The 25695-nt window shown below is 32.2% G+C and overlaps 1 protein-coding gene across 17 annotated transcripts in view; it reads right to left on the minus strand.

Moving 5' to 3' along the window:
* Positions 1 to 22295, minus strand: part of Pcdh15 (protocadherin related 15) — a 716528-nt gene extending 694233 nt beyond the window's left edge. For all 17 annotated transcript variants that reach the window (XM_077799359.1, XM_077799358.1, XM_077799357.1 and 14 more), the window contains exon 1: positions 22205 to 22295. In XM_077799359.1, the coding sequence (XP_077655485.1) occupies positions 22205 to 22295 (91 nt within the window). The remainder of the gene's footprint in view (positions 1 to 22204) is intronic.
* Positions 22296 to 25695: the final 3400 nt, after the last annotated feature.

The raw sequence follows: 25695 nt of genomic DNA on the forward strand, positions 1-25695 counted from the left end.
CACAAAAAGGCACATTATAATGAAAATGCCTAACATACAGAATAAGGATAGAATTTCAAGACTATAAGAAAAAAATATATCAGATTATGTATAGGGGTAAAACAATTTGGATCTCAGCTGATTTCCCAACCCAGATGCTCAAAGCTAGGAGGTCTTGGAAAGAAAGAAAATGGATGCCAACCAAGAAGCGTGTATCCAGCAAAATTAAGCTTCAGATGTGAAGATAGAATAAAAACCTTCCATGAGGGGCTGGGGCTATGGCTCAGTGGTAGAGTGCTTGCCTCGCACATGTGAGGTACTGGGTTCAATTTTCAACACCACATAAAAATAAATAAACAAAATAAATGTATTGTGTTCAACTACAACAAAAAAATTAAAACAACATAAAAAACCTTCCATTATAAAAGTTAAAAGAATCCATAACTAGAAATCCTGCACTACAGAATATTCTCAATAAAATATTTTGTGAACACGAAATAAAAAAAAAAATGGAAACCAGCAAAGGAAGGAACTACACTAAATGAATAATCAATCAAAGGAGAAACTGATTCAAATTAAAAACTAGAAATAAACCAACCTGACTGGGAACAAAAGTCAAGTTTCAATAATAACTTTGAAAGTTAATGGACTGAACTCATCAATCAAAAACAAAAAATGAAACAAATAAATTATAAAACTAAATAACAGAATCAATAATTTATACTTAACAGACATATAAAGGATATTTCATCCATCAATGAGTGAACTTTCTTCTCAGCAGCATATGGATCCTTCTCTAAAATAAACCATATTTTATGCCACAAAGCAACTCTTAGCAAACACAAAAAAAAACTGAGATAATACCCTGCATTTGATCAGACCACAATGGAATGAAATTAGAAATCAACAATAGAATAAAAAGCTGAAGATATTCTAACACCTGGAGTCTAAGTAACATGCCATTGAATGTATACCAGAAGAAATCAGGGATGAAATAAAAAAAAATACTTAGGGGTGAATGAGAATACTGATACCATATACCAAAATCTCTTGAAACACTATGACAGCAGTGCTAAGAGGAAAGTTCCTTGCACTGAGCTCATTCAATTAAAAATTAGAAAGTCACTGAATAAATGACCTAACATTACATCTCAAAGCTCTAAGGAAAAGAATAGATAAACACCAAAAGCAGTAGAAAACCGGAAATAATTAAAATCACAGCTGAAATGGATGAAATCAAAACAAAAGAAACAATTCAAAAACATGACAAAACAAAAAGTTGGTTCTTTAAAAAAATAAATAAAATTGATAAATCTTTAGCCACACTAATGAAGATAAAGAGAGAGAAAAGTCAAATTACTAAAATTTGTGATGAAAAATGAAATATCATGATGGATACTACTGAAATACTGAAGATAATCATAAACTATTTTGAAAATATATACTCTGATAAAATAGAAAATCTTGAAGACATTGACAAATTTCTAGAGACATTTGACCTACTCAAACTTAATTAGGAGGACATACATGATTTAAACAGATCAATTTCAAGCAGTGAAATAGAAGATACCATCAAAAGCCAACCAAAAAAGAAAAGCCCAGAACCAGATTCTCAGCTGAGTTCTATAAGACCTTCAAAGAAGAATTAACACTGATACTTCTCAAATTATTCCATGAAATAGAAAAAGAGGGATCCCTTCCAAACTCAAACTATAAAACTTATATCACCCTGATACCAAAACCAAACAAAGACATATCAAGAAAAGAAAACTTCAGACCAATATCCCTGAAAAGCGTAGATGCAAAAATTCTCAATATGATTATGGCAAATCACATACAAAAGCATGTTAAAAAGAGATTCCACCATGATCGAGTGGGGTTCATCCAAGGAATAAAAGATTGGCTCAACATCCAAACACCAAAAAATATTATTCATCACATCTATAGATTAAGGACAAGATATTCTTATCTCAATATATGCAGAAAAAGCATTTGACAAAATACAGAACCCCTTCATGTTCAAACACTATTATATTTTCAAATTATATTTGCTTTGGAGTCTGGACTCACTTTCTTTTCTCTTTTACTTTTGAGGTGCTTTGTGATTATATTGGATCCTCCTTGGTATTTCTAGGAAAAATTTAAGTTATGATGATTGGCTGACTTAATTTTATCTTTAATATTATTTGTTCTTTGGTATATAATATTATATATTCACAGGTTCTGGAGAAGAAGACTGAGACATTGGTAAGGAGATATTATTTGGACTATACTATGAGGCAGAACAAATAATCTGATGTGTGTCAAGAACTTAATAAATACTACATTGAAGTAATAATGATACAGGATAAAATTGGCTGTTTCTATTCAGCATCATTCTGAATACTTGTGTGTCATCTTGTAGTGAAGAGATTAGTGTCCCTTTAGTTTTTCTTCTGTATCACTTAAAAGAGATTCACTAAGATGTGTAGCAGTCCTAAAATTCCAAATTAATAGGCTGGCTTGACATATTCATATAAAATTTAAAATTAATCCATAAAATAATGTATGATGTTATATAACTTTTAAAACTTGCAAAACTCTGAATAAATGACAAATTCAAATGTGTCATATGCATAGTTATTGCAAAGTTTATATTATTTTCAACTTCTATTGTTTGTAATATGATTTGAAGGTATTTGTACAAATATGAATTCAGAAGAATCTATGAGAAGAAATACATATTCCTTGACTCTATATTCTTAAAATCTTTAATTCATCATAAAGTTAAGATTTAAATGATATGTCTCAAAACAGTCTAAAATTCTTTAAAGCTTCAAAAAAGCCCGAGCTCTCTATATTTGGGGGAGAAAATTTTCTGTATTCTATAATTCTAGCTTAAGTATTCTTTATTTCTCTATAATTTGATTCAAGAATTTACTTCAAAAATAACTATATATAACAATATATTAATATTATATTATAAGGCAATAGACCAATTATACAAAGGAAAAACCTACAAAAAATCCAATTCATTGAATTTTAATATAACAGTGAGTAAAGGACCCAGTAATATATCATTTGCAGGGGGTTCTGTGAGAGTATGTCACATTCTAAATAATCTGCAAAACTAATAAGGGAAAGCATTCCCAAAAGAGAGAATCAATTACTTACGATTTGAAGTTTTAAAGATATATTAATACAGTACTTCACTCATCAAACTATACTCTCACCCTGTAACCTAAAACTATCACAAATTAACAAAGGAAACATGGATTCCTACCAGTGAAGAAATTACATTTTTTGTGTCAAGTTAATTATCAGAAATATTAGAAAACATCTATGCAAAGTAAGAAAAAATTATAGTTAGTGCTGCTGATGTCATCCGAAGATATAATATTATAATAAAATGTTATTTGTGAAAAAAAAAATTTCTTTCAAGAAAACAATGAAGTTGGAGTAAAAGTAAAAATTTTAGGTCCCTGCCTTACTGATGATGTTTTTAAAATAATATCCTTCTATGTGAAATTTACTCCTTACCCCAGAATCTTTCATAGTGCCTAGCATATAGAAAGGAAACTATAAAAATATGTTGTGTGAAAAAAATAATTAAATTAAGGAATAATGATCAAAATCAATTGGTAGATCTAACATATTATCTATACATTATCAAGGATGCAATGAGTTATAGAGAAATCATTCATTAATATATATGCAGTAATTTATTGAAAAATCTCTTTCTCTGACAGAAGTAATTGTTACTATATCATCAACTAGACTAATCAAAGTAGGTTAATTTTGAGGCAACAGTACAATTTTATTTATCTGTTTGTTTATAGTTTTAACCTTATATTTTTTTAAAAAAAAATGTTTTTTAGTTGTAGATGGACACAATACCTTTATTTTATTTATTTATAAATAAAATGTGGTTCTGAGGATGGAACCCAGTGCCTCATATATGCTAGGCAAGCACTCTACCACTGAGCCACAACCCAAGGCTTATTTTTTAAAAAAATGTCTTGAAAATAGATGAAAAGTCAAAAGTTAATTTTGGCAATACATGCCCCAAATATTTTTTTATGTAAAAAGTATAAGTCTTTACTAATTGACTTTGACCCAAGTTCATTCTTTGTAAACAACTGTTACAACCTTCCAATGTAAAGGAGAATAATGATTGGTGATTAGATTTGATAAACTTATTTGGACAAGTGTTTTTTCATTTATTTTAGAAGCATCTTTTCAAATAACTTTTTTATATCAAACATGTTCAAAATGATTTCCAAAGCTTAAATTAGAAAGGATTATCATCAAGTACTTAAATGCACTCAGAAGTGCTAGCAAGGATAATTTCCATTTTTCCTACTAATATTAATTCCACCATAGAATCCGTTTGTTGACTACAATTTGCAAATACATTGAAAATATCTACTGATAAACTTGGTGTGTGTGTGTGTGTGTGTGTGTGTGTGTAATTGTGATAATAAATTATATTTTTGTGATTCCCTGGGTTATCATTTTGCATTTGTAAATACTTTTTAAATTCACCTGGTGTTTTACATCTTCATTTAGTGTCACATATGTACATATTTTTAAAATTACAGACTTTTGTTTTATGTTAGAGTAATATCTTCAGAATATGATGTATATAAAAAATAAGAAAAAGTTCTATTTGTAATTTGGGCATGGGAAACACAAACGCATGTAATTTTGAAGAAGATTCAGTTATTTTCAAAACTTACTGAATGTTTTTCATTTTTGAAGCTATTGATTTTTAAAAAATCCATCCATTACTTGCTTACTCTGGTAAAATATGCTAGCAATCTCTAAATTGTGGCTTCTCATATCACAATCCATTTGTCCAAGGTCAACCAGGAACAGGAGCAAGTATCAACTAGTAGTTGATACCTCCCTGTCTATGGGAGAAAGCTGAATATTTTTCCATTGTTGGAGCACTTTCTCTTAAGTTTCCACTTATTTTATCAGTAATTTCATCATTTGTCAGTTGTTTATTTCTATAAATCTTCTCTTGTAATGGGATAGGACTAATAGAAAGTCCAGAATTACAGGGTTTTGTGTTTTTGTGTTGTTTTGTTTTGTTATGTTTTGTTTTGTTTTGCAACAATACTTTCATAATGTATGTTCTAAAATTAGTATGAACATTACTTTCAGAAAAGTCTTAAAGAACTTTCAGTAAATAAAGGCTATTTTTTGCTATCTGGAACACATAAGCAAGCATTCCTATGGATTTTTGCTTATACTAGGAAATGAAGCAGTTACTATTATGTGACACAACAAAACACATTATAATTGTTTTCAAATGTCACTTTTTAGGGGACCTGCTCTCAAATACTACACTTTAACTCACTAGAGAAAGGTACTGCTGCCATCAGCTTTAATGGATACCTTGAGCGCTCAGTGATAAATACATACCTCAGGCAGTGGTTCATTTCCAGTGTCAGTAGTTCCTTGGACAATATTCCTTTTAATCTTCTTTTTCTGAGAATATGTTCCATTTTATATTTTTAAATGAACTCCCATGGAATTAATATTTGAGAAATGCAGTTTGACAAAAGATACTAGCTTGAATTTTAAATCTTAAAAATTTGAAGAATAAATTGAAAATCTTTTCAAATGTCACATTGGAAAAGAAATTGGATGGTATATTATTTAAAATGCTCCTCATCTTATGATAAAAGGAAGCTTCTGATTTTTTGAAATATGTATGCGTGCACTTCTGCAAATTTATAATACTAGAATGCACTCTGGGAATTTCTGTTCTCTTTTTCTAACATGTTATCCTAAATCCTTTGTGTAACAAGGGAAATTAATAGTCCAAAGAAGATTACCTTTGAAAATAGACCCAGGAGTTAGAATATAAAGTGAGTGGAGCCTAGAAAATACTTATCATATGTTCTAAAACTTAAATTAGCTAGGGGGAAGAAGAATGATAAGAATTGGACAAGGGTGGGGAGAAAAGGAGAGGGAGTGAAGACAGAAAAATGGAAATGAGAGTTGAGTGAAACATATAAAAAGAAATGCAAGTAACAAAGAGATAGCAAAAACTTCCATATAGGAGTGAGTGAAGATTAGTAAAAGAAGCTTTTATTAAAAGGAATTAGAGACAAAAATTTGAAGGAGGTGGAGAAAATAAAATATAGGAAAGAATGAAAAAAATACAGATACCAAAAGGTTATTGAGTTCCTCCTTTTCTCAGGTACCTTAATAAGCAGTTGAGAAGTGTGGAAATAGGCAGAAATTTATGAAAAATAATTATAGCACACAGAATGATGCATAAAGAAGGTAGAGTGACTCTGCTAAGTTCAATTTCACATGTAGTGTTTGTGTGTGTGTGTGTGTGTGTATGTGTGTGTGTGTTAGTGTAAATGTTCTTGCCAAAAGAAAAATAAATGAATACTGATTCTTGATAAGGAAACATTGCATAGATCTTATGCAATTATAAATCAATAATTGTTATATAAGATATATAACAATTATTGCTATATGCTAGAAAAAATGCTGAACAATTTACTTGTATAATGTTAGTTAATCTAACAAAAAACTAATCGAAGATTTATTATTAGCCTTGTTTATAGACCAGAACTGTATTCTTACACAGAGTATATAATTTATCAAAATTTTCAAAATTTATTTTTCCAGGTTTTGAAAAGGATCTATTAGATTTCAAAGTTCCTGTTCTCAAGTAATGACATAATTAATATTTCATATCATATAATACTAATATTTTACCATATTTTAAACCTACATGTTTCCTTTTTCAATAATATCTAGTAGTGCATGAAGTGTGAATCATAGCTCATCATTTCATTTTCCTCGTAACTCTAAGGTATCTATCTCAAGATCTTTCTGCAATGAACTGCAGCTGACCGACTATTAACACTTCAAGCAGGCCACATGAATGTGATCCTTTTAACTCCAACCTTTCACACCCTACAGTACAGTTGGTTCTCCACATTGTGACAGAGCTGTGACGGTTCTCAGAATGAAAATTAATTCTTTTGTGTCAACCTTAATCAAATATAAATTAAGCAAGCCAGAAGGTTATGAAGGACAGGGAATGGTATTTTTTTTTTGCATAATTCCATGATAGTGACTATCACAAAAGGCTGCCAGAATCACAAGCTTGCAGAGGCCACTGCAGCCTTCTATTAGAAGTACTTTTACAAGCACATCTGCCCAGCAACTGTCTGTTCAGCCTCAGACTGACACCAATCTTGGTACTAATCATTGCTGTCAAGGATTAAAAATATCATATGTAATCCTCCTCATTTTTGCCTTTGAAAACCTTCTTCCTCAACCTCTTTGAATGTGCCCATAATTTACCATGGCATACATATTTCCACTGCACTGCTAGGGTAGTCCTATAGTAAAGCAATAATCGTTCTATAAATGTATCATTATTCTTTAGAGAATCAATTTCTCTCTCTCTCTCTCTCTCTCTCTCTCTCTCTCTCTCTCTCTCTCTCTTACTTTTTAATTTAGGTTGACAGTATCTGTGGGATCTGCAACAATAGATTCAAATACCTGTGATTTGAAAATATTCGAAAAATAAATTGCATCTGTACTAAACATGCATAGACTTTTTTCTTGCCATTGTTCCTCAAATAAGACAACAAATTTCACAACATTTAAACTGTATTATGGACTGTAAGTAACTAGAGATAATTTAAAATGTACAGGAGGATGTGAACAGTATGCATGCAAATACTTTGCCTTTTATATAAGGGACATGGGCATCTATGTATTTGGTATTTTCATGGGATCCTGGAACCAATTCCTATCAGATACTGAGAGATGATTGTAGTGATTTACACTTGTATCCTATATTTGTCAATTTTATTTCATATGAGCTAGGTAGTAATGTTCATGAGATCAATGTATGTATCTTTTCCACATTTACATCTTTAGAACTTAGCATAAAACTGGTGCATAGTATATATTAATAAATATTTTTTAATAAATGTAGATACAGCAGGAAATAATCACAGCCTTCATCTTTCTCTTCAGGATCTATGGGGCAAGGATGTACTTTAATGAGTTCTATAGAACTTCGTACTAAGGCTGCAAAACATGCTAGGTCAGAATGCAACAGCATGATAGGGATTTAAATGAATGTGCAGCTCATATCAGGATATACGGACTTAATAATAAGGAGTCTTCCAATATATGAACAAGCATGCTATGTTTCCATTTGTTTATGTTTTATTCAGTTTCTTTGACAAATAGTTGGTAGTTTGCAGAGTATAAGTTATCATGGTAGAGCAAGTCAAAACCACAATGTTATCACTTTGAACTTATGAAGATGGCTAGCATAAAAAAAAAAAAGGTATAAAGTAGAGAACTAGGAAACACTGTACACTATTAGCAGAATACAAAATGCTGTAGAAACTATGAAAAACAGTGTGGATGTCCCTCTACAGAGTTAAAAATTGATCTACCATGTGATCCTGACATTTCATTTGTGGATATTTATTCAACATAACTGAAATCAGGATTTCTAAGACATATTAGTACTGCCGTCTTTACTGCAACACTATTCAAAAAACCCAAGACATGGAGATGATGTAAGTGTCCATCAACAGATTCATGGATAAAGAAAATAAGGAATGTACATACAATAGAACATTATTCACACAACAGAAGAAAATTTGACAACATGTGAACTTTGAGGACACAATGGTAATTATGTCAGTTACAGAAAAACAAAAATTGCATGAAACCACTTACATGGAGTATAAAAAAATAGTGAAATGCACAGAAATAAATACAGTGGTGGGTCAGAGGCTGGTAAGATACAGGAGTACAGAGTTACACTAACAAACATGCACAAACTTTCAGATATGAGAAATAAATGAGTTTATAAGTCTGATGTATGACATTTAGACAACATAATACTGTCAAGAACTTACAAATATTTTAAGAAGTTATGTTTCATGTTGTGTTCTTACAAAAATAATATATAAATAAAAAGAGTGTGACAGCTTGGGCTGGGCTGCACTTGTAATGTGCTCTTAGATGAAGGAGCTGTGTGAACTTAGCAAGATAGCTTCAATCTTTAAACTTTCCATTTCATCATCCAGAAAACATAAATAATAATAGAATTTACCCCATGGAAGTACTTGATGAAGATTAAATAAGGTAATATGTACTTTGCTATACCTTCCTTTCTTTCTCTTGCTGTACTAGAATTGAATCTTCCCAGAAGATGCTATTCTTCTCTAGCCCTCTCAGTGGTGGTGTCTATTTTAGTATATTTCTACATCACAAAGATCTGAATTGGATAAATGATCTTGCCCTTTATTTCCTGATTCGTGTCTGGTTTCACTGCCCACTGAATAAAACAAAACAAAAAAACATTTTGTATCTTTGTATTTCAACTGCCTATATTTCTTTTAGTTACATTTTCAATTGAACCCAACTACAAACTTTCACATTCAAAATTTCATCAAGCCATTTTTGTACAGGTCAAAATTGTCACAATACTAATTTGATGTATTGTCCTTGTAGGACACCTTGCTCAATAATACTAGACTCAGCCAATCTCTTTGTGATGCCATCTTCATTTGACTTCTGATAAACCATTTTCTGCTGGTTTTCCTCTCTTTAACTGTCTCTTTATATCAATATCCTTGCTGATTCTTCCTTATGTTGCTGGACTTCTAAAATCTACCTTCTCATGGCTAACTTCTTTAATAAGGCGGGTCATTCAGCTTTTCTGGATATTCAAACCAAATACAGTAAAATCAAACTTTAAATCCTAGCATTTTTGTCTTCTCTATATCCAACACACCAACTAAACTGGGAGGTTTTATCTTCAAAATACTTTCAGTAAACTGTTTTTCCCAACCTTGTCATGAATACTTGACATATATTAATACCCTGGCATGAATATATATTGTTATATATATACACACTCAGTGTGATTAAAGAATGTGTTCCTAATGTATATGGCACATATAAGTCACAAAAGCAATGCTAGCTATTATTATTAAAAGCATGATATGCACATAATCAATTTGTCAGAAATGCATGCTATACTTAATTGAACAAATTAGTGACAATGGTGAGATTAAAACATTATTATTGGGGCTGGGGATATGGCTCAAGTGGTAACGCACTCGCCTGGCATGCATGGGGTGCTGGGTTCGATCCTCAGCACCACATAAAATAAAATAAAGATGTTGTGTCCACCAAAAACTGAAAAATAAATATTAAAAAATATTCTCTCTCTGTCTCTCTCTCTGTCTCTCTCTGTCTGTCTTATCTATCTCTTTTTATAAAAACACATTATTATTATTTTTTAGTATGCTATATAGTTTTCCTTATGGTGATATTATCAAAAACACCAGCAGACCAAGTGCACATGAATTCTGATACACCCTCATAAAATATTGATGACTGTTAGCAATTTTCTTTTTAAACATTTTCTAAGTCTAAGCCTGAAGAACTGTCATCAGTATTCTAGTTGTTCAATAAAAACACTTAATAAACTCAAACTAGCTGAACAGTCTTCGCTGAGCAGTCTAATTGGGCGGCCCTGAGGGGCAGAATAGGATCCTACAAGAAGAGCAAGAATGGGGAATATTAGTAGCATGAACTGAGCCACTGATCTCAGGAAAAACTACAGCAGTGCAATCCACCAGCATTATGAATAAATAACAGGAATAGCAGTTCATAATCATAGAAGACCAAGCAATACAGGAAACACACCTCAGGAAAGCATGGATTCAGAGTTTGAATTTCCTATACACTTTTCTAAATTACATGCCACCATTGTATAAATAGTAACTGGTGTGTGTGTGTGTGTGTGTGTGTGTGTGTGTGTGTGTGTATACATATACCATATAGGGATAGATATAGATAGAGACTCCATTTTCTGAACAGGAAACAAAAACGTATACTATAGGTAACATCTTTCACACTATTCATAAGTTATTGATTGCTTTTGTTCCTATATCATTGTTGAGCAGTATCTAAAAACCAAACTTCCATTAAACAGGTTTCTAAATTGCTGCTTGAACTACAGCAACTATCCTGAAAACTCACCAGCTTGTTACTATATTGTTAAAAGAAGTAGTTCATCTCTCAGTCTGTTTTTTTCTTCAATGCTTATTTATTTCAATAAGAAAATTGAACCCTTCTAATAGGTGCTGAGGGAAATAAAAGAAAATAAGATAGTCTCTTATTTTATAATCTAAACATGAGAAACATCATATGGCATGGTATAAAGGGAACAATGAACATTAACTTTGACTGGATGTCATTAGCAATGATACTGAATGATAATCAATAATTATCAAGCAGTAGCTAAAATGAAGTAAAATCTGAAAGAATAGGATATTGTTGGGATTTTGACATCATAATATAATAGCATATGGAGCAGATGATAAAAGATTTGGTGTTAGTATTGCCATTCAATAGTTGTACTACACTAGGAAAGCAGCTGAACTTCTTTGTGTCCTCATAGCATCCTGATCTATAAAGCAGACATACTATTAATAAAATATTAGACCTGGATAGTGGAACCTAATTCAACTTCACTGATGATCTTATATGGAGATTGAGACATGAACAGAGACAAAAGACGTGTGCCTGAATACAAGGAGGACCATGTGAAGATGCAGCAACAGGGTGACCCTCTATATACCAAGAGGAAATCAACACTGCTGATAAATTGATCCTGGGCAATTAATAAAATAGTGCATGATTATTGTTCTAATAACAAATACTTCATGGGAAACTTATCATGATTAAATAAAATTACCTACATGGATGTCTTAATTAATAAGTGCAAAATAAATGCCAATGGTTATTATTAGCATATAGTGTTTATGCATAAAATAAATATTGGCATGCTTCAAGAAGCTTATTAAACAGAAAGGAATGACCTGATAGGTAAGAATACTACTAAAGTGTTTGTGAGATGACACTAAATATAATTACTAAATCTGAGAACTACACTGGAGAAGGAGAAAAAAAAAGAGGGGGAAGGACATGAGACAGGATGGGTACCTCAGACAAGAGAAAAAGAAAATGAGAAACACACAACAGGGGTATAAATACGATGCAGGAGAAATAGGACTGGGAGTGAGAATGGGGACATGGAAAGGGAAATAGAAAAAAAAGATAGGTGGAGAGGGAGAGGGCAAAGATTGAAGGAACCATAAGAAAACAAAAAGACTTTAAAATAATACAAAGAGAAGGGAAAGGAAATTTAACATCCTAATAATGGGAAAAATTCAATGTGAGTACATGTTTGTTATTTCTTGAAAAATCCTGGGAAAGAATATAAATAGGTAAAGTGAGAATAGATTGTAATGGGCCAAGAATACTAGAATATTACCTAATTTAGTAGTTAGTTAATGACCTTTGGGAAGAAGTTTGGGAAAAAATAACGTATTAAGAAATTCAGAGTAAGGAAGACTGTTTCGTTTTACTGACTGCAAGAAAAAAGTTGAATAGCTTTGGATAGCTGAGCTGCAGTTGCAATTTAGCCCTTAAATTCAAGAGATGAATGCATTTTCTTCTTCTGGTGGTTATTCTTCATGGGTGAGTGGGAGTAGGGCAAGAAGAGATGGAGTGACTCAGATGAGAGGGCTAATGGAGATATCTCCTTTTATAACTTCCATCTATAACATATAGCTTCATTAGTTGTTTTGCAAAAAAAGAGACTAAAGAACTGAACAAGATATTTTTGTGATATAAGCCCAACAATAATGCATCATTCTTTCACACATTTCACTGCCCAGAGATAGATACATAGTCCTGTCTAATAGCTAAAGGTCTAAACAATTGAGCAGAACAAATTGAGTATTTACCAAGTATACTGCTTCTTATAGATGAATGGAACAAGCATAAGAGAATTTCATTTATCTATTTCAAAAATGCATACTGAGAGACAAATATAAACTAGAACATACAATTTAAATAATAAACAAGAAGCAGAAGGCCCTGGCCTTTCTAGCTCCTGTATTCAGAGTTAATGCCTAATTGTAATTTTCACTGAAGAATCCAGAATTAAGCTGTCCTTACTCCCAAGGACTAATCCTATAAGGAGAACGGTGAAGATTGGCAAAAAATGCAAAAAGGAGCTGATAGGCATTTTGGCTAACATATTCCCTTAATGTTGCCCCATATCTCATCTATCACTATACTTTCAACTGCTTCTCTGGTCACTTTTTACCTTCTGCTTACACCTGATGCCCTCAGGACCTTTCTTTCTTTCCTCATTTCTGTGGATTTCAGAGGCTCTGGCTTCTGTCTCTGTCTTCTGTGTTCATTCTTGGTTCCAATTCTGCCCAATGGAAGTCTCAGAGATTTTGCATATGAACAATATACATTGCTTACCATCTGGAGCAACTGAATGAGGGCAAAGACACCAGGGATAGTTTTGTTCTTAATAGCAGGTGAAGTCTGATAAAAGCCATAAACTTAGAAAACGGTGCAGTATTGAAGAGTAAGAACTAAAACTCCTGGGTACACTTTATTGGGATCTATCTCTATGTCATTATTTGAGGCTGGACTATGTCTCCAAGAATTCATGCTTTGATTCTTTACTGTGCCTTCACTGAAAATGTGACTGTATTTGGAGATTCAGGCTTTGAAGAAGGATTTAAAATTAGACCTGGATGGTGAAACCTAATCCAACTTCACTGATGATCTTATATAGAGATTAAAACACAAACAGAGACAATAGGGGTGTGCCTATACACAAGGAGAACCATGTGAAGACGCAGCAACAGGGTGACCATCTATATACCAAGAGGAAATCAATACTGCTGAGACCTTGATCCTGGGCCATTCCAGACTGTTAAACTGTGAAAAAGTCAATTTCTCTTATGCAAGCTGCACAGTTTGAAGTATTTGGTTATGGTAACTCTAGCAAACTGATTGGTTTTGTATCTGTCCCTGGTTAACGTTTGAAATTCATGGTAAGACATTAGCAAATAATCTGCCTAATTTTTGCCATCTCCCACAAAGAATCTTTATTTTATTTAAAATATGAATTAAATGAATTTTTATGCATTTATTATAATAATATTATTAATGACATTCTTATTATACTGGTAACAATAAACACACACACACAATCTCATACACATAACTTAACATATATATAAAACATAATTCACCTTCTTTTGTACCTGGAAATGACACAAATGCATCTTATGCTTTGCCTCATCTGAACTCACAATAATCTCATGAGATAAGCAGTATCATTTACTCCATTTTACAGATAAGCAAAGATGGCATAATAAGATTAAGTAATTGGAACTTGGTTATTCAAGTAACTATAAATAAAAAGGGGAGCTCACAAATTGACTACCAAGTTACTTTAGATGACTATGATGATGAAAGCCACTGACAGAAGGATCAATGTGACCATTATTTATCTCAACCCCTTACATAAAGTAATTCTTTACAATATTTCTCTAAGGCAAATACTCTCACTAGTTACATGTTATTCATAAAGAAGTTTAAGAAAGAAAGATTAAAGAATTAACTGTAGCCACATAACTACAGAGTTTTTTAAGCTAGAATTCAGATCTAGGCAGTCTGGCTCCCTCTGAGGTACATACTTTCAATCCCCATGTCACATTGCTTCTCAAAGGTGGGTACATATATAAGGATATGCTGGTGGCTGCTGATGGGTGTTTATAAAATGTGGGTAATGTCCTCTGCTATTGCATATTTTTGAAAAAGGGATAATGATCATGGGCATTGATTTTGTTATTTTGTAATCTCTTGTTATCTGCTATTTTGTTATCTCTTGATTATTTACTATCTAACCTTATATGACTGAGATTATAAAACAGCATGTACAGGGATGGGGTTGTGGCTCAGTGGTAAAGCACTTGCCCAGCACATGTGAGACACTGTGTACATTCCCCAGCACCATTAAAAAAAAAACTACACTAAATAAACAAAGTAACAGTATATTTTTAAAAACCCAGCATGTGCCAACTTCTATATTGCAAAGAAATAACTATGTACATCTCAAATCAGAATATCATCCCAATATTTTTCACAGCTTTTCTTAAATCTCTTTATGCTTCTCAAGACTTTTAAAATGAAAATTCAAAATTCTTCCTGTAAGAATTGTCTGATTATCTTTTCTCCAAATTCTTCAAAAAAATTTTGATGTGTTTTCTCCCCATACACACATACTGTACATAATTATATTATTATATAAATTGTGATTATCTCCCTTGTTATACAGGAATGTAGGAACTGAATTGTTTTCTAATACTCTTCTTGGAGTTTGATTTTCAATCACATGATAGCTAAATATATGTTCCACAGAGCGTCCAAATTGTGGAGAAGAGGTAAAATAAGAATATATGCCCTGGACACATAGCTAGAGAAAGGGAAGTTGGAGGGAATAGAAGTTAGCAAAGAAAAGGATTTTGTTTCATTTTCAGAAAATACATAAATTTGTTTATTATAAAATCTTTTTGCTTATGGAAAGAAAACAAGAATGAAAAATTTTTAAAATTACAGACCAGAAAAAGGTAGTACATTCACCAGAAGATGGAGTAGAAGTCCAATAGGCAGACACTCAGAAAAGGTCAGCACAAAGAACCTTTGAGAGATATAAAGTTGCAGGAAAGGTAGATCAATAATGCTTTTTACTGAAATACTAGAAAATGATGGGATTTGCCCAAGGAAGTAGTCATTGGAGACCCTAGAGAGTGCAGTTTCAGTAGAGTTGTGAGAAAAAACAAATTGCAGAGCTTAAGGGAATTGATGAAGAAGTGGTTGTAACAGGTACAGAGAATTGACAGGGAAAGATCCAAGGAAGAAAAGCCCCTCTTATTATGAGATGTACAAAGAGCTGATGACTCCCAGCCAAGAAAGTTTATAATTGCAGTTTTGTTCAATTTCAATTTCTATTCAGAATATTTAAAATTAGTTCTGCCTTTTTAAATGATTAGGATGTGATTTTTTTCCAATGACTTCAAATTTTTAATATTGTACAGCCACAAAGGGAAGAATCTGCCTTATAATTATTAATTTTTCTTCATTGCTTAACTATGAAATTAGACTTCTAATTCATTTCCCTGAGTCAACAGGGCAAAGAAGAGTATGAAGTATTGATATCTGGCTATCTATTTTCAGTTACCTAGAAAATAACATGTGTGTGTATATGCATGTGTATGCACATGTGTGTGTGTGGGGGGGGAGAGATAGAGAGAGACACTACATGAGACAGAGAGGACAGCATAACTGAGAGGAGAAAATTGACATATAATCATTAGTCTTCTAATTATAAGAGATCTACTTTATTCTATCTCTTTAGGTCCCTTGCCTTCTGGAATATATATATATATATATATATATATATATATATATATATATATATATATATATATAAAATATACGTATTATATATATATATATATATATATTTACGAAAGTCTGCTACTCAAATATATAAAGGTTATTAAAGTATTCTTCTTAGGAGGTTAGAACTTAAGAGAAGTTACAGATTGAACCTGATTTTTAAAAATTATTGCTAAAAAAAAAAGACATATACTTTCAAACCTTAACTTTTAAAATGAATCTGTTTGGGGCAGGGAAAAAGTTTCCACACAAGAGTCCTAACCTTTAGAAAAGAGGAAGAACAAATTGCAAGGGTGAGTACAATCTAAAAAACAGACAAAGCAGGCTTACATCCATAAATGAAATTAAGATTTGCTTATGAAAGTTTTTACTAGACCCTACTTTGAAAGTAACAATATTCACATAGGGAAATTAAAAAGTTACTCACAAAATTTGAATTTAAGTTCTCAGAATAAAAATATACATTTTAATATGGAATAAGTGAAGGGGTAAATAAGGAAAGACATCTAAACTGTATTTAGATGAACAAATCTGCACAGCAATATGTTATATTTGGTTTTATTTTTGAAAAAAATATATTACTTGTGTATTAAGTGTGCATGATTTTATATATACATATAATGAAACATATATGTTTGCTCAGTATTTATTTATTGTGCATTAAGAATCAAATTTAAATGAGTGATTAAGACATTTCAGGGGCAAACAAGCTCACTGAAAAGTTCTTAGATGGTCTCCAACATCATCTTTAATTTTATAACTGAAACAAACTCAAGAGAAATTATTATATTGCACTATATTTACAGAAAAATAATGTAAACAAGAGAAAGACAATCTTTGTTAATCTTAAGATAGGGAGCTCAAACAATGAGGAATTTTAAAAATATTTCAAACATAATCCAGGGGACAGACAGAGTGAATGACTCGCAAACAACAGCACAACATTCCCTGATAGAGAGTATTGGTGTAACAGTGTCCTCTCTGATGGTGCATAAACACCTGGACACATGAACCATCAACACCTCTTGCAGTAGGACCCTGTTTGTGGATTCTTCTTGCTCAAAAAACATTAGTATTTTGACTCATTGGGTAGCATTTTTCCCTTATGATTCTATCATTAGCATGTGATTTATTATTAATTTAATTAATTATAATTAAACTTTTAAGTATAATTAGTATAAGTTAGTAGCACTCAACTTCATGACCCCTGGATCCATTGATAAAGATGAAGTTTCTGGGAATTTCTTACAACAAGGTGAAATTCTTAACTGATTGGTATTTCTATCTCATCACTTACCTTCCATAGATTACATAAGGACAAGCATCAACCTAGAGCTTGTCCTCAAAGTTCAGTTTAAGTGTCATGTGAATATATACATGAATATTTATGTGTGTGTGTGTGTGTGTGTGTGTGTGTGTGTGTGTATATATATATATATATATGAATATATACATGAGCACAATTTTATAAATAAATGTGCAGTTTCTAAAAAGAAGAATAAATAATTCTTTATAAAAATAATAAAAATAATAAATGTAAAAATTTTAGTTGAACATTGGTCATATGCCAGATTCTATGTAAAATGGAATAAAATTGAGTTGGGGAGGATTATTTTTATTTATAACCACACTGAGACCCAGGAAGTGTTTTGACTGTTTCAGGGTTTAAATATGATCCCTTTATATAGTTGTTCATGTTGTCCATTATATAAAAGTTCCATATACAGTTGTTCATGTTTCCGTTATATAAAGGTCCCATTGTCATCATTTACATCATAGGAATATGCTAACTTATGTAACAGGTGAAAGACAAAATGGAAGATTTTTGGCTTCCAGGTTAACTGCTTGAGCTGGGAGAATCCCTTCTCAAGAGATTGTTTTTATTCATCAAGGACATTCACTGTCTCTCTTTCTATCTCTCTGCCCCATCTCTCAAACGCACCTCCAGCACACAAGCATATCCACTCCCACTGGCAAATACATATTTTAAAAACCCTCCAATGCTTTGGTTCAGACTTTCTCATAATGTATTTGTAAACAAACACTTCTCTGAGTTTGGCAGTAATATATTTTACTTATTTACTTTTATTATTGTGGTACTGGGGATTTCACCCAGAGGTGATTTACCACTGAGTTACATCCCCTGCTATTTTTATTGATTTATTTATTTTGAGACAAACTCTCACTAAGTTCCCCAGGCTAGCCTCAAACTTGCAGTCCTCCTGCCTCAACCTCAAGAATACCAGAGATTACAGGTATCTGCCACCTCCTTGGCAGTAGTGTATTTTAAGTATGAAAAACATAAAAATATAGAGGAAACATTAAAAATGAAAAAAACATTCATTATCCATGTATGATCTTCCTTTTATCCTTTCCCTACATTCCTTTTATTGGCCATTTCTGTGTTCAAAACCAAATGCTTAAATAAGGATTATATTATAAAAAGGTTTTATTCACTATAACCTAAAATGTAGCCCATAACCTTTCTTTCTCTGCTTCCCAAAGGTTCCTCCTTTCTAGACTGTGAAAACCCAGTTTGGGATCAGGGCATATATTCCAATATTGTCAGGATCAGTAATGCATTAAAAGATAAGATGAAACATTATCAAATTTAATGTTCTATTTATGGAAAAGAATAAGACTTTTATCAATACATTATAAACTACAAATCTATTCATTTCTCTAATTTTCTAAATATACCAGTTAGAGTCTGACTTTTAAATTAAATATAATAATATGAACTTAATTTATATTATTAATGCAGGCTAAGACATAGAGTCATATACCAAATGAAATGACCATTATGGAGTAGATTATCAACAAATTTTATGACTGCATCTAAGAATTTATCCCAACAATTTGAATGAGAAATAATAAAAGACTTAAAACATGACTAAATTTTTCTAGTAAAAATATTATAAATTTTTGACAATGATCATTATACAATATCTCTTTCTTAGAAGCAATTTTAGACATTTGGATAACACTAGAATATTCCATTTCATGATAAAATATTTATTAAATAAACAGTAACTTTTTATTTCCTCCAAACACTTTAAGTAAATAAATGCATAAAAAAAAACATGAGAAATCATTCTTATCTGAAAGCCTGGGTACTATTCTGGCAACAAAGACCTGCACTGCCTTATTAGTTGTCCCAGGATAACTTAACATTTTTTTCCTTCATTCTTCTCTGAAGCTCCTAAATGTGTATGTAAATTTGTTGTCAACTATCATAATGGTTAATCCAACAAGTGGATTATCTATGCCAAAAGCATTATTTTCATTAAACTTTTCATTTTTTTTCCAATCCTGTTTATGATCATCACCATCTTTCTTCAACAGAGTCACATACCCACAACCCAAACATTTGAGTAAAAATATTGCTTTAATATTTCCATATTACATATTCCAATCTAGTCAAATGTTGTGTTAGTCACGATTTGCCTGGTTCTGATTTCCTCCTTGCATATTATATGCTCATAATTTTATAGGCATTTTTTAAAGAAATATCTATGGAAACCATGTTAGTCACACATAACTGAATAACAGAAGAAACCTAATATCAAAGAGTCTGAAATGGAGATCTGAAAGAAGTAAACAGTTTGGTTTGGTAAGGAAGAAGAATGTATTATTACTTCAGGGGCACACTGAAGGATGCATATAAAGAGGAAATATTGAAATGCATATGCAATTAGGAAATCTCCAGAGAACACAATATAGAGCTTAAGTTCATCTGCTATAGTTGAAATACTTTCAATCTTTCTAAGAGTGAGTCACACCTTTGGAGGAGTGACTTGAGAAGCCATTCTAACTGTGAGTGTAAGTAAGTAATCTAAGTGTGTAGGGCTTAAAGGGCCACCTACTATACTATCAGTGGTCGGGTGAGAAGGTACACTTTGCTTCAAAAAGTTGAGTATATGATGACCAACAGTGACCTGACAAGCTTATACTGGAAGCTAAGTGAGTAGTTTAACAGAAGATCAACAGCTACAGTGAGATTATGAATCTATAGCATTATAGGTGAAAATAGGAGGGATTTCCTCTGATAACACCAGTCACATTGCTAAAATGTACATGGTTTGAGAATGTCTAATGTGAAAAATGATAGTGAATATTTCCTTGCTCAGTATGAATACTAAATATGGATAAAAGTAGAATTACTTATTAAAAAACCCACATCACACTGATTTTTCATCTATACCCAGAGTGCAATTAAAATGCATTCCTTTAATATAAAGTCATACTATTTCCATCTCATTGTTTCTTTTTGCTTCAAAGTAGCAGTTATTTATTTTTTGCTAATTTTTTAAAATTTGTTTTTAGACTGGAGATTCACAATTTTTAAAAATGACAAAGATGAGAACCACAAATTTAGATGTAAAGTAAACCTTGTGCTAATTAGTATGACTATTCAGGGGATTAAGCTGTTGATTTCATGAAAACAGTTAGTAATGTGAATTATTCTTCAAATCCCAAGAAATCTACTGTAGAGCCATCCATGGGCTGTGTGTGGACTGCTGTGCATAATAGCCTAATTAGGGGATAGGCTGGTATTGCAAACTCCCTGTAGCCCCCCCTCAGGGATTGATCACCTGATGCAGGTGAACCTCCCCCTCAAGTTCTGCCTAAGATCCCACACAGCACCTGAAATGGATGACCTGCAAATATGTCAAACAATCTGTTGACCAAAAGACATCAGGAGGCAAGATTCCACCCTTGAAACCTTACCCCTGCCTTTGATGTACCCTCTTAAGTAATCCATCAGAGCCTTTTGTCTCTGTCTAATTCAATAACCCATGTGAACTAGATCTATCAGGGGCTTAACTTTTGTAAATATATTTCTGAATGTTTGTTTTTATTATTTGTTAATTATTTGAGATATTAAGATTTAGGGTGGCCATTTAGGGTGGCTGGGATTCCTCTGGGTAGAAAAACCCCCCAATGAGATGCTGGCCGTCCTCCCCTCAAAAATCTACCTCTCAAACAATTGAAGACTGATAATGTTTTAATATGTGCACAACTTGAATGCTATTTGGGTAAATCAAACTAATTTACCTATCCTAAGATTAATCACTTTAGCCAAGCAAAGCACATAAGAAATTCACAGTATTTGCTACTACTGAGATCAACTAGATAACAGGACCATATTCATGAGATAGTTAAGTATGTTCCTTGAATGCTGAACAAATATTGAGTAAACACATGAAAAGTTAAACAAAAGAATGAAATAGTTTTTCTGAAACTGCAAAATTTTAGGAGAGAATTTTGTTCATTTTTTTCCCCCCTTTAAACTGAAAGAATTCCACAGAGAGAGACATGTTCTCACTCTCCTTATGTGGTATCATTGTGTTTATAATATGCCTGATCTCCCTAAAGAGCCTGCAGACATATATCTTTCTAAAATGACTGACTTACTATCAGGGAATGACTGAAGAAGCCAAACACCAATTCTATTATCCTTAGCCACTCATTTCAGATGAAAATAGTGGTGGGTATAATAATGCAATTTTCAATTAAAATACTAACACTGAAACAACTCGTGGCTTTTACTTCGACCCTTGGAGATCTTGTCTAAAAGGAAATTTTGCTATCTTTGTATTGCTAGATTTGTGTTTATTCAAGAGTTTAGAAATAGAATTAAATAGAATTCAAATCTTATGTTGGATTTTCAACCACAATGCAATGCAATTATTAAACAGCAAAGTGTATCCAATGCCACTTCTCTAAGCTTATTTTAGTTAAGGTAACTTATTGTTCATAGCTACTAACCTTTAAAACTTAACTACAAATTAACACTATTCATTTCTCTGGTGTGTTTCATTTTTAATTTAATAACAGAAATTCCTGCCAGCTCTAAAGGTCAGACTAATAGCAGCCTTACCGTCATCGTATTGGCCAAAGCAAGCTGCAAAGAGAGAGCCAATGATGATCCCCGAAGCTAAACATTTCCAGAGAAAAAACTGTTGCAACATCTTCCGTCAAAATCCACTCAAGGTTAATCTAAAATAACAAGAGGGAGAAAGATCATTTGATATGTTCATTAATCTGTTATAGGTAAACAAAACTGTCACAGCACTGAAAAGCCTTAATGACTTCATAGTTAATTACCTGTGCCACACTATCTATTAACAAAGTAACACATTTGTTTAATGCACTGGAACCTTTTATCAACATGAATTTGCAGACAAGAAATCTCTAAGGAAAGATCTTTTCTGTTACTTAATTTGCAAGCAAATAGTTTGAAAAATTAACATACAAATGACATTAGAAACAGACCCTCTCTAAAATTGAGACCTTACAGATAAATCAAATGTTAATCAGTTTAAGTTGCTAAACTTACATTGTCTATAACATAATTCAGCTATAAATTGTAAGTTGCTCTACAACAATTTAAGATAGTAAATTAGCTGATAGTTTTTTACATGAAAATTTCAATGAAAATTTATCTTACATGATTAAATAGAAAAAATCATCAAAATGCTAATTCCTTTCTGGTGCAATGATCAGAGATTGATTTAACTATGCCAAGAAATACTAAGGACAAACAGTCAATTTTTAATACAATTGTCCTTTGTAGCATTTTTGAGGAATTTAATTTTAATTTTCTTTTTTTTTTTGTCCATGGCAAATTCTAAGTTAAAAAACAAAAAAGCTGATTGAGAAATCAGTAGCCAGTTAACACACCAGAAAATCTTATTGAAATAATTATGTGCTCAGTTTCTTCATAAATTTAGAAAATTATTCACACAGAATTGGACAAAATACTCCTGATTATAGAATGTAGAAGAACAGGAACATGAACTCTGTTTCTCTGATTCAGAGGTTCCAAACTCAAATGCCTACAGAGGAGTGCAAACAAAGGGAAAACATGAATTGGCCCACACGGACAATAGGGTTGGTAGAGGCTGTGATAAAGGGGAATAAAGGGTTTGTCTAAAGAGACCAGCTGGTGTTCAACTTCTGTCAATGGTTGTCATGGGGGAATGCAAACCAGTGTTGCCAGGTCTACTGATTTTCCAGGAAAAGACAGACATCCAAATTTTTATGTGATTGCCCAGTATTTAGATGATTGTGCAATGCTCTTTATAAGACTAAATGTTTCTGGCAGATCACATTGGTGTCTGAGTTTCTCCAGCTCCTACTTTTGCACAGGATTCTCCCTTCGCTAGACTAGTGTGGATAGAGTTCATCAGAGGACACAAAGGAACAATTTTAATTTTGTTTCTATCTTGTCTTTTATTTTTGTTTATTTATGCTAGTTTTATAATGCTTATTTATACAACACACATACAATTTATATATGAATCTATATAACAGATTAAATCATATTAAATGCACAAGTTGTAAGGGTTTTAATTCACAGGAAGCACAATTCTTGAATTGCACAAATCACAACACTAGATCATGCACATTTAATACAGAACCTATTTTGTGTGTGTGTGTTTTACCAAAAAGGGAAACAGGTCTTCTTTAACCTGCCCACCCCTACCACACACCTTTTTTCATAACTGATGAAGTGCTCTGCCCCTGATAACTCCTAAGCCCAGACAGTCTAAAGAATAATTCATTAGATGTCAATAGAAAACAACATTTCACACTTTCCTGTTAAAAAAAGGAGAGAAAGAAGAAAACAACAACAACAACAAAATTGACCAATGCTAGTGGTTAAAGCAAGGAGAGGGTAAGAATATGGCTTCTTTTTAAGTCCAAGCTCTTCAAGTTAACTATTTAAGACCCTGAAGAAGTTAAATAGCATGTCTCTCACTTTAATCATATTTCAAGTGGAGATAAAATAGTACATAATTCATAAGAGTGTTTTGAGACTTAAACAAATAAGCATATATGAATGTATGATTAGGAAAGTGCCTCAGAGTGTGCACACCACAATAGCTAATAGGAGTCATTTTTGACTCAGCATTTCCCCACTCTTGAAAGTGTTCAAATATATATTTTCTCTGTCTTTAGCAAAGTCTCTAAGGTAGATACCATCCATCTTCTTGGTGAAGAAAAGCCATGCTCTTAGAGGATGTCATGGCTCAAAGTTTTAAACTGACAGGTGCTGAAAAGGCTGGAAAGTTGGTGAGTCTGAAACCTTGGTCCATTCCATCACAGAAAAGGACTGGAGACTTTCCCAGAGGATACTGGCCCAGAATGTTTACAAGGGTATGAGAGGTCTAGAATGGAAGCTGTACAGTTCCCTGGAATTCTAACGGAGACTTATTTCATATCCTTTTCTAAAGGATTATACCCTTACCAAGAACTATGCAATTAATTGCTTCAACTCTTTTTTTCCCTTCCAAAAATGGCACCATTAAGGAACAACAAAAAATAAAAGGTGTGTCAATACTAAAAAAGGAAATACTGTCATGATATCTATTAGAAAAAAAATAGAGAAATACAGTCTTGGCAAAGGACAAAAGGACGGAGTCATGTTCCTTTGTGGGTTCTAATTCTACTGACTTGACTTCCATTTAATTACTCTATTTTGAATGTTATGTTCTCACAGATGATGGTTTGTTTTATTTCAGACTCGCACCAATTTGGTTTCATTTCAAAGCCACAAGATTGAAACAACTGTATAGGTCATCATTTTAAAATCACTGATGTCACTGATGTTAGTTTGCCTCCAAGAACAAAACCACCAGATTTGAGATTCTGCACATTTTTAATAGAAGATTATTTATACTTTGGAAAACAGCACTTAAAAAGCTCCTACATAAAATACCTTTTCCAAAAGAAAACACTGACTATACACTTATAGAATTAGTGAATACCTTGAGGAATAAGATAACTCAGGAGATTATGACACACTTGTTTTGAATAATACAAATATAATACTTTTATACATTTTTATTGTTATATTTTATAGACTTTAACTCTAAAGCAATTTGAATCACTTCAATAGGCTCAACATGTATAACAATTTTAAAGAAAGCCATAACTCATAATGTCAACCAACCTAATACCCAAAAACATAAAGAAAACCCCATTTTCTACATGAGGATAAAAATGCAAAGGTACTTCCTAGAAAGAGGCTGTGTTTCTCCAGTCAAAATAATATGTAATCAATGTGCCAATCAGATGGCAGTTCATTTTACAATGTTACTTCTGCCATGAAGAAAGTTGGAATAGGTCAAATCCTTTAGAGGAGAGACTGTTTTAATTAATAGCTTTACTATTCCTAGAACTGTATAAAAATGTTCTACAAGAAATTAAACTCAGTCTCTTAGTGTATTGATACAAATCAAAGACATTGCAAACAACACTTCTAACCTAGTGTTATACCTAATTTTTAGGTATAGGCTATACCAATTTTTATAAATCCCATGTCAAATTGTTTCCATGTTCTCTAAATACAGATTTTTCCTCCTG

This window comes from Urocitellus parryii, chromosome 5, assembly GCF_045843805.1.
Source record: "Urocitellus parryii isolate mUroPar1 chromosome 5, mUroPar1.hap1, whole genome shotgun sequence".
Taxonomy (NCBI): Eukaryota; Metazoa; Chordata; class Mammalia; order Rodentia; family Sciuridae; genus Urocitellus; species Urocitellus parryii.